The sequence below is a fragment of the Buceros rhinoceros genome, unplaced genomic scaffold (genome assembly GCF_000710305.1).
Source record: "Buceros rhinoceros silvestris isolate BGI_N320 unplaced genomic scaffold, ASM71030v1 scaffold36201, whole genome shotgun sequence".
NCBI classification, from domain to species: Eukaryota; Metazoa; Chordata; class Aves; order Bucerotiformes; family Bucerotidae; genus Buceros; species Buceros rhinoceros.
In genome coordinates this window covers 434-9,381 of record NW_010396573.1, presented here as the reverse complement: position 1 = coordinate 9,381, position 8,948 = coordinate 434, and the positions used below count along the sequence as shown (strand labels likewise).

The following is an 8,948-nucleotide window of genomic DNA, read 5'->3' as shown; positions in this document are numbered from 1 at the left end:
CATTGGGGTGACCTCCCCCGCCCCAAAAGCGGGGAGGGCTGGTGCGACCTCCCCGCGGCTGCAGAGGCGTGTGGGGCAAGAACCTGCCCTCATGTCAGCTGGGGGGCTGCCCTGTGCCGGGGGCCCTGGGGGCAGCGGGAACAACAGATGCCAGCACCAGGGTTCCTGCTGGTGGGTACTGGTCTCGCTGGGTCACCCTGCTGAGTGCCCTCAACCGCCACCAGAGGCCCGTGACACCCCGGAAAACATCACCAGGGAGTCCCCAGCGCCAAGGGCCAAGGAAGGGGCGACGCAGTCGGGAGCGTGAGCCGGAGTCCCACCCCCTGAGATCAGACAGCAGCGCTGCCCAAAGCGGGGCCACAGCCCTCCACACACCAGCTGCCCCCGTGCCTCAGCCTCCTGCCCCCCAGCTGCCCCGAGAGGGTGCCTGCAGGGTTGGGACAGCGCTTACCTCCAGCTCCCGGGCGCTGTGGTCAGCCTCACTCACGCTTGCAGGACCAGAGGGGTGATTTGAGACTAAAATCTGTCTTTTCTTCCTCTAGATCACAGCGCAGCCAGCTCCCGGCCTCACCGGGCCAAACTGGATCTCCACCGGTGATCTGACAGGTGAGACGCTGCATCCCCCCCACTCCATCGCCGGGCGGGTCAAGACCACGCGGGGCCACCGAAACTGCCGAAGCTGCCGTTGAAAAGGTTTTGTGCCTAATGGGATATTTGCCAGCAAATTCAAGCCACGAACACTCTGTATTTCTTTATTTGTAAAGGTGTTTGAAGTCCTCAAATTTACCCTTTGGCCACCTTAAATCTAGTTTCTAATCCTCGGCGCAGTTAATCAAATCCACAGTGGTTTGAATTATGAGATGCCTGGGGGGGATTTATAGCTTGTATTGCTGATTATACCTTGACTTTATTATATTGCAAATTTCTAACTTATGGTCACAGCTGAGATTTACAGTCCTCAGGTAGGTGCTTAGGGTAACTTCTGGCAACTCCCGGTGTAATTGGAGGTGACTGATGGGGCTGTTGCCACAGATAAACACAAAACCTGTAAAACCTTAAGACAGGGGAAGAAGAGGCAGAGTAGGTGAAAACGGTGCATCAGCCTTAAAAAATAACACCATAATTGGGTGTATTGCTGAGCAGGTCTCAGGAGGCCTGGTCTGGCTGAGGTATCCCTGCCCAGGAAGGGGGTTTGGCCTTGCTGGTCTCCAGAAAATACCAGGATTTAGATCTTGGTTCCTTCTTGCTCTCAGCTGAAGGTTTTTAGGGTTTGAAATAGCCCTGGGGAGGGGGAGAGGGGGTGGAAAGTAGAAATCGGGGTACGCACTGAGCTGGCTCTTGCCTCCCTGGTTTGGGGGCGGCTCTTTCGGACCTGACCAGCAGTTTCTCCCATCTTGGGGGAGCAGCGAGTCCTGCGTGGGTGCGTGCACCTCGGCCAGCATGACGAGCGAGGTGGTGGAGAACGAGCTCGAGTTTTACTCCAAGGCGGAGAAGTACTGGAAGGACGTGCCCGCCACAGTGGACGGCATGCGGGGGGGCTACGGCCACATCTCCAGCATCGACATCAACAGCTCCAGGAAGTTCCTGCAGAGGTTTATGCGGGTAGGTGGCAGTCTGTCACGCTCCCCAAGCCCCATCCTTCTCCCACCATGGTGCTGGGCTCTTCCCTCTGAGGTGCTCTGGGGGATCCTCTGTTGCGTGCGTGCTGGGGGAGCTTTGCACTGCCGTGGCTTCCCCGTATCCCAGCGCCATCCTGCGTGGTCGCCCCATCTCTCCTCTCTGGGTACCTCGCAGTGGGGTTCAGCCCCTCATGGTTGTCTTTGCAGGATGGCTCCAACCGGATAGGGACAACACGCGCTCTGGACTGTGGGGCGGGCATTGGCCGGATCACCAAGCGGCTGCTGCTGCCCCTCTTCAAGACAGTGGACATGGTGGACGTGACGGAGGACTTCCTCACCAAGGCCAAGAGCTACCTGGGAGAGGAGGGCAGGCGGGTGCGCAACTACTTCTGCTGTGGCCTCCAGGACTTCAGCCCCGAGCCCAACACCTACGATGTCATCTGGATCCAGTGGGTCATCGGTGAGGGTTGCTTTGCATGTAGGAGTCTCACCAGCCTGTTCTCTGTCCAGCGTCCCCGAGGTCAGGTGCCCCGTGCGCTGGGGAGAGCAGCTTGAGGTCTGCATGAAGAGTGAGCTTCACAGCATGGGTGGGAGGCTGGGGTGACGACCTGCCCTCCCCATCCCTGCCCCATAGCAAGGCACTCTGGGGGCACTGTACTGTGGGGTCTTCTCCCCCAAGCCCTCAGAGGTCAGGGCAGAGGTTAGGGTTGGACGGAGCTGGGTAGAGCCTGTGGGACACAAGTCGGACACCCCCCTCCCCTCCCAACCTACAAATGGCTCAAGTATTCGGATGCCTGGATGAGGAGGGATCCCAGCTGCAGCCTTCTGGTCTCCTCCCTGGTCACCCCTTGCCCTCTAACCCCTGCTCTACCCCTCCAGGACATCTCACTGACAACCACCTCTCCGACTTCCTGAAGCGGTGCCGCGCTGGCCTGCGGCCCAACGGCATTGTGGTCATCAAGGACAACATGGCTCAGGAGGGCGTGATCATGGATGATGTGGACAGCAGCGTTTGCCGGGACCTGGACGTGGTCCGTAAGATCATCCGCCGAGCTGGGCTGTACGTTCTAGCCGAGGAGCGCCAGGAGAACTTCCCCGATGAGATCTACCACGTCTACACCTTAGCCATGAGATGAGGGTGGCTGGCGGTGGTCTCTCCAGGGCCAGCATGGTGGTTCCTTCTGGGCCGGGAGGGGTGAGGACCGTGCCTTCACCATGGGAAGCAGATGGCAGTGAGGGTGTCGAGACTCCCTCTGTCTGGGGCTGGTGGTGAGGATGGGGCTTTGTCTTCCAAGTTGCTGCTGTTTGTGAAAAGAGGTGTTCGCCAAATACACTTTCCTGCTGTTGCACTTCTGCACGTGGGCTTTGTCGGACACAGCACTGACTTCGCTCGGGGACTCTGTACAGGAGCAAGAAGGTCTCCCCTGCACGAGGTGCACTCCATGGGCACCAGCTGACCACAGTCACGCAGGGCTTCTGTTAGAGAACTGGAGCTCAGAGCACCGATGTGAGCGTCTGGGCTCCCTTCCTTGCTAGGTGCTTGACCCTTTCCCGCTTACAGTCTTGCTGCTGCTCTCAGTGATGAGCTGGGTGAGGCAAATGGGAGCTGGGTTGGGGAAGGCCACAGCAGGCCCTGGGGCTTTGTGGGGGCCTCTCCTGTAAACCCACGAGCAGGTCTCCAACATGTGCAGCAGAAAAGAAGGTGGATGGATATAATCCTGGGTCCCCCAAATCCTCCTGCAGGGGTGGGGGTAACCCAGACAAAGCCTTGCAACCCCAGGAGAGAGCTGGTGTGCTCTGGGTGTTAACGGGGAACCTGCTGAGCTGCCTCCACACCCCCAGCCTGTGGTGCCCAGTACCTCCCACTCTAACACTGCCACTACAGCTGCTCCCCCCACAGCTGGCTTTGACCACTCCATCACCTCCTTGGCCATATCCACAGCGTTTTGCCCAACCCTGGCCACTGGCTTGTACCAGCCTCACCCTGACACTGGCACGACTACTGGCCGGGTGGGTGAGCCCTCCCGCCGAGCCCTGTTACAGCCCATCCCTCCGGCTGGGCTCACACACAACTCCCCCCATCCCACAGAGCCCTCTCCTCCACCCCACCTGTCTCGTCCCAGCCTCACCCTGACACTGGCACGACTACTGGCCGGGTGGGTGAGCCCTCCCGCAGAGCCCTGTTACAGCCCATCCCTCCGGCTGGGCTCACACACAACTCCCCCCATCCCACAGAGCCCTCTCCTCCACCCCACCTCTCCAGCAGGACACAAGCCGCCTGTCATTATTACAAAAGGCCTCATTTAATTGCTCATTTCCCATTCCACACACCAGGGGAGTATTTGATCACATTTTTTTTTTCTTTAAACATCAGTTCATCACGATGCACCACTCCAGTTCCACGGGGTGGGAGAAAGTAAAAAAAACAACCTCAGATGCTGCCAGCAGGGTGATGGGGGGTGACGGGATGGACAACAACCCTTCTGCAGGCAAATTGCTGGCGGATCCCAGATCTACCTGCTAGAAACTGTACCTACTCACAACAGATTTTTCCTCATTTCATCCTCTTCTGCATCCGCCCCCATGACAAACAAAACCCAAAACAACAAAAGCGTGGTGCGCGGGGCTCAGCTCTGCGGCCAGTCCTTGGCACGTCACGAGGAAGCACATGCCTAGAAGGGGCAGCCAGATGGGACCTCCATGTGCAGCCCCAGAGTTTGGAGCTTCCAGGAGCAGCTTGGAAAGAAAACCCCGAGTCCTGCTGCAATTTTTTGTTACTGGGCAAGAGGCACTGGAGACCACGGGTGTGCAGCCCCAGAGTTTGGAGCTTCCAGGAGCAGCTTGGAAAGAAAACCCCGAGTCCTGCTGCAATTTTTTGTTCCTGGGCAAGAGGCACTGGAGACCACGGTCCTGGGAGCGGTCAGCAAAAGAAAGAGCCAAGGAATGGGGAGGGAGGCACAAGGCACTCAGCAGTGACCTGCCCGCTCCTCGTCCTTGCACAGGGAACGCACCACGAAGCCAAGAAACATCCATTTGTCTGGTCTGGAGCCCAGCACCCCTGAGATGTCCTTAGTGGATGGTCCGTGCTGGGAGGCTGGGGTGCTCCCAGCAAAAACTCAGAGGGTGTGGAGCACCTGGCCACCGCTACCAGCCCTGCTGACCCTCACCCCCTCCCCAGGTTTCCACATCCACGTGGAGTTACCAGACCTGCTTCCACCATGGCTGCTCCCAGCACCAGGACTGGAGGCAGGAAACCAGCACACTGGTGCCAGTGCTCTACTAGCACTGGGGGCACCGCTTCTCCCAGCACACCAAGGCATCTCACGCCTCCACCGCTTGCCTAAGGCACTGCTTCACCTACCCTGGGACTGGCAGGGCTGGAAAGAGAGGGGACAAGCTGCCTCTCCAGTCCCCAACTGGCCCACAGGTCCTGCCCACCAGGTCTTTTCTTAGAGCCCACACAAACCAGCCCTCTGCCCCAGTATCCACCTCCCCAGGGTCTCTCTTCGCCCCCAGGGAGCCACGGGGCTCTGTCCGCCTCCCCACCAGATGCCCCAGCGCAACAAGACCTGCAGAGACACATGTGTGGCATCAAGCCCCCAAAAAGCATCACTCCCCAAAAAAGGCAGCAGAGAGACACACCGTGATCAGCACCGGACAAGCCATGGGCTTGTGGACAATCCACCTCTTGTGGAGAAAACTGGCCCAGAGCAGAGGTTTGGAGGCTGTAGGCACACCATGACTGTAGAGGGGGGAGATGGAGAAGCAGTAGTCAGGCTCAGAGGTCCTCATGCCCAGCAGCAGTGTGGTCGATGAGGAGGTACCACTTCAGCCTGTCTGGAAGAGGTAGAGCCTTGATTTTGACATCTACTGGCCACGGTTTAAGGCGCTGCCGGATAAACACTCTGCAGAGACGTTTCAGTGCCTGTGGCGAGCGCTCCAGCTGCTTCAGAGAGCAGAAGAGAGTCCTGATCTTCTCTTCGTGGTACCTGCAGCTGCTGGTGTTGACCTCAAAGTTGCTGGGCAGCTGGATGGCTTGTGAACTGGCCATCATGAGCTCCAGCAGAGTCTGACCCTTCTGGATAAGGTCTGTAGAGAAGCTGTCATCTTCGGAGACGCTGAGGTGCGAGCAGAGGCACTCAAAGACGATGTGAAAGCCCGACCAGCACGAGGGACCGTGGACAGAGCAGTTGTAGGCGGCACCTGACTCCAGCAAGAACCGCAGCAGCGGGAAGTGGCGTTTGAAGCTTTTGAAGCAGAGGTGGGTGAGGGACTCGGGGGCCGGGCACTCACTGGGGTTGGCACCGTGGGCCAGCAGCAGCTGTGTGACACGAAAGCAGAAGCGATTGATGACCTGCGCCTCCTCAGAGTCACTGCACACCATCTCTCCCAGCAGAAAGATGACGGAGGTAAAGACAGTGTCACCATCTTTGGTGGTGGCCCTGACGTCTGCACCTGGAGAAAGGAACAGAGGGTGTAACCGGCATCGCAGTGAGGCCAGGACAGCACTAACTCCAGTGCTGCCACGCTTCACTCTTGCTCAAGCAGGAACATAAAGGAGTGGGGAGGGCAGCACCCCGTGCTCTACAAGAATCAGCCAGCGCTAGGCCTGGGGAGGTTGTGCATGGAGAGGGGAGAAGGTTGCCCTCACCTCCGTCCAACAGGAGACGGATGCTCTCGGTGTTGTGGATCTGGACGCCGTCACTGCTGGCCAGGGCATGCAACAGCGCTGTCTTTCCTGCAACACAGCAGTCGGTCAGCTAGATGAAAGTAGGGGGACAGCTCAAAAGGCAGGAAGAAAAACAATCCGCCCTGCCAACCAGATGGTCAAACACGCAGAGACAACCCTTCTCCTTCCAGCAGGCTTCCGCTGTCCCCATAAAGGTACACAGCTACGAGGACAGGGTCACAGGCCGCAGATGCAAGGCTGGTGGTGGCCCCAGAGGGCACGTGTGCCACAGCACAGCGAGTTTTAGAGCACATGGTCACCACAGGGCTATGGAGGCACAGCCCCGTCCCATGCTGAGCTGGCTTCAGACTCTCCCGTGCCTGACGCAGCCAGCACGGAAGGAGAAAACAGAGCAGCAGGGAGGTGCTGCAACCTGCACCCAGCTTCCAAACCAGTTTCTAACCAGACAGCACTTGCAGCAGCAAGAAGGAAGGACCCAGAGCCACTGCCCCGCTCTAGCCCACCCATCCTGGGACCCCCCAGATGGGGCACACGGACCGTGTTTATCAGCTGCGTTGACATCGGCCCCCAGCTGAAGCAGGCGCTGGAGGCACGGCAACCGCTCAGGCTCCTCGCTGGCCAGATCCAGGGGGCTGCTCTCATGGATCTGCACAGAGTGAGACAGAAAGGAAAAAACACTCGTAAATATTAAAGACCGTGAGCCTCCAGTCGCTACTGGGACTTCATCGTGGCCAACATAAGAGTGTATTGGAACCCACCCCCAAAACTCACAGTGAACCTTCCCCAGTGCGTCCTACCCCAGCCTCCTCCCACCCACAGCTCCACGGTAGAAGCCGGTTTGCTTGGCCAAAGGCAACTTGAACTTCTGCCACAGGACCAGAGCACTATGGACCACGGGCACAGGAGGTCACTGAGGTGAAGTGGCATGCCAGGAGGTGGGGAGCAGGGAGGGCTGTCCCCACATGCCAGACCCTTGCAGTTAAGTCTGGAAGGAGCTTAACTTGGCTGTGCCCAGGCAGCTAAGCTCATACCCGGTCTCTGCGGTTGATGTCGGCCCCGTGGTGCACCAGGAGTTCCACAATATCGGGCTGGTTGCGGAGCACAGCGATGTGCAGGGGGGTGTAGTAAGTAACTGGATCTGAGGGCAAAAACACAGAGTCAGAGAGAACCAAAGGCTTCCCTGGAAAAGCCCCGATACCTGCCAAAAGTGGAAGGGGGCAGCTGGGGAGGGCTTTGAGACCACAGCGATGCCCTTGAAGACAGGGCTTGCACAGACACCCCAGGTCCTCCTCTTGCAACAGCTCCATCACTGGCAAAAGCCCTCAAAGCTGCAAACCGCTCCCCAAGCCCCTGGCCACCCCCCCAGTCCATCCCTGCGGCTGTGTCTGGACAAGGGCTGCCACAAGGCACATCCACACTGTCCCAGCAAGGAGCAGGGGTCTGAGCTGGTAGCATCCCCTCTTTGTGCCCCAGCTTCACCACCTTCCAGGGCAGCTTTTCACCAGCTGGTTCCTCCTGGCCAGGCGCAGCCCCCTCCCCACCAGCCTTACCCTCAAAACTGAGGTCAGCTCCGAACTCCAGCAGGATTTCTGCGGCGGGGACGAGCCCCAGCTCAGTGACTTTCAGCAGGGCATAGCTCACACCTTCCTGGTAGAACGGGGAGTGGGTCTCCCTCTCCAAGACTCGTCTCACAGCCGAGAGCTGGTTCCTGTCACTGCCCAGACAGGCAGGGCTTGAGACACACAAAATCAACCAGTTACTTGCTGAAGGACACAAATCTCAGAGGTGCAAGGGTCAAAGCAGCACCAGGGAAGAAGGAAAATCCCTGGTCTCCCCGGTTTTGTAACTGCCAGGTCCCTGAGCTGCTGGCTGTGAGGTTATGCAGCAGCAGCAGGAGCAGAGCTGAACCCCAGTCTAGGTCGTGTTGCTGTGGGTCAGGCAGAAAGGGCTGTGTCTGGGGAGCACATCTAGTCCCTGCGTTTGTTCTGCTGCACCCCCACGTTCCCAAAAAACAGCAGCAAGAGGAGGGTCTGTGGGACAAGCCGCTCACTGGGACTGGGGTCCGTCTCCAGCCAGAGCTGCGTCCGACCTCAGCACACCACTGAGTTCCAGCCATCGCCCCCTAAAACACCGAGTGGGCGTTTAACCCCAGAGCAATGCTCACAGCCCCGTCCAGTTACCTCTCAAGGGTGCTCTGCCGCTCCACATCCTGTATCGCCAGCAACCCCAAGATCTCGTCTACCAGGGGCTGGTACTCGAAGATGATCCTGCGGAAGCCGTGCAGGAAAGGCATCGTGCTCTGCTCCACGCACAGACCGTCCAGGAGCCTCCAGCATGGCAGTGGTGTCTTCCCCCACGCAGGGCTCTGGTGGGCAGACCCTGGCGCTGCCTGGTTTCCAAAGGACTTCTTCCTCCTTTTAGGACAAACAAGCCTTTCTAATAGTTTTTTGTTTAGTAAAAAACCCCACAGCCTTCCTCCCTCCCTCCCTCTTTATGGGCTTCTGAAAGAGAAGGGATCTCCTCCCACACACCACGGAGGTATCATCAAATTATCTCCTGCACACAGAGCCACCAACTGGAGTTATCTGGGTGCAGGAAGAAAACACGCCAGGCGGAGCCCAGCCTCAGGGCAAACCCCA

At 58.6% G+C, this 8,948-nt stretch overlaps 2 protein-coding genes across 5 annotated transcripts; one reads left to right on the top strand and one right to left on the bottom strand.

Moving 5' to 3' along the window:
- Positions 1-546: 546 nt before the first annotated feature.
- Positions 547-2,972, top strand: NTMT1 (N-terminal Xaa-Pro-Lys N-methyltransferase 1). 3 transcript variants are annotated; one of them, XM_010145944.1, is made up of 4 exons: positions 547-606; positions 1,404-1,602; positions 1,827-2,079; positions 2,499-2,972. In XM_010145944.1, the coding sequence occupies exons 2-4, from the start codon at positions 1,441-1,443 to the stop codon at positions 2,753-2,755; spliced, it is 672 nt and encodes a 223-aa protein (XP_010144246.1). In that variant the 5' UTR covers positions 547-606; positions 1,404-1,440; the 3' UTR covers positions 2,756-2,972. The 3 variants fall into 3 exon arrangements, with proteins under 3 accessions (XP_010144246.1, XP_010144245.1, XP_010144247.1); XM_010145943.1 differs by lacking the exon at positions 547-606 and adding an exon at positions 671-693 and having other exon boundaries at positions 1,407-1,602; XM_010145945.1 differs by lacking the exon at positions 547-606 and adding an exon at positions 753-764 and having other exon boundaries at positions 1,407-1,602.
- A 2,425-nt stretch (positions 2,973-5,397) lies between these two features.
- On the bottom strand, positions 5,398-8,602 carry ASB6 (ankyrin repeat and SOCS box containing 6). Of its 2 annotated transcripts, XM_010145941.1 has the most exons (6): positions 8,490-8,602; positions 7,860-8,041; positions 7,341-7,447; positions 6,847-6,955; positions 6,271-6,357; positions 5,398-6,074 (listed from the first exon to the last, which is right to left on the bottom strand). In XM_010145941.1, exons 1-6 carry the CDS (start codon positions 8,600-8,602, stop codon positions 5,398-5,400), a joined length of 1,275 nt encoding a protein of 424 aa, XP_010144243.1. The 2 variants fall into 2 exon arrangements, with proteins under 2 accessions (XP_010144243.1, XP_010144244.1); XM_010145942.1 differs by lacking the exon at positions 6,271-6,357.
- Between the last annotated feature and the right edge of the window lie 346 nt (positions 8,603-8,948).

What these genes read in the sequence shown, in the direction of transcription:
- ASB6 (XM_010145941.1), bottom strand. Translation starts at nt 8,602, where the DNA reads ATGCCTTTCCTGCACGGCTTCCGCAGGATCATCTTCGAGTACCAGCCC. An exon ending in AGCTGACCTCAGTTTTGAGG is followed by an intron (nt 7,448 to 7,859) that starts GTAAGGCTGGTG and finishes TTTTGCCCTCAG; the next exon opens with ATCCAGTTACTTACTACACC. An exon ending in CCGTCTCCTGTTGGACGGAG is followed by an intron (nt 6,075 to 6,270) that starts GTGAGGGCAACC and finishes TCCTTTCTCCAG; the next exon opens with GTGCAGACGTCAGGGCCACC.
- NTMT1 (XM_010145944.1), top strand. Translation starts at nt 1,441, where the DNA reads ATGACGAGCGAGGTGGTGGAGAACGAGCTCGAGTTTTACTCCAAGGCG. An exon ending in TCCTGCAGAGGTTTATGCGG is followed by an intron (nt 1,603 to 1,826) that starts GTAGGTGGCAGT and finishes TTGTCTTTGCAG; the next exon opens with GATGGCTCCAACCGGATAGG. An exon ending in CTGGATCCAGTGGGTCATCG is followed by an intron (nt 2,080 to 2,498) that starts GTGAGGGTTGCT and finishes CTACCCCTCCAG; the next exon opens with GACATCTCACTGACAACCAC.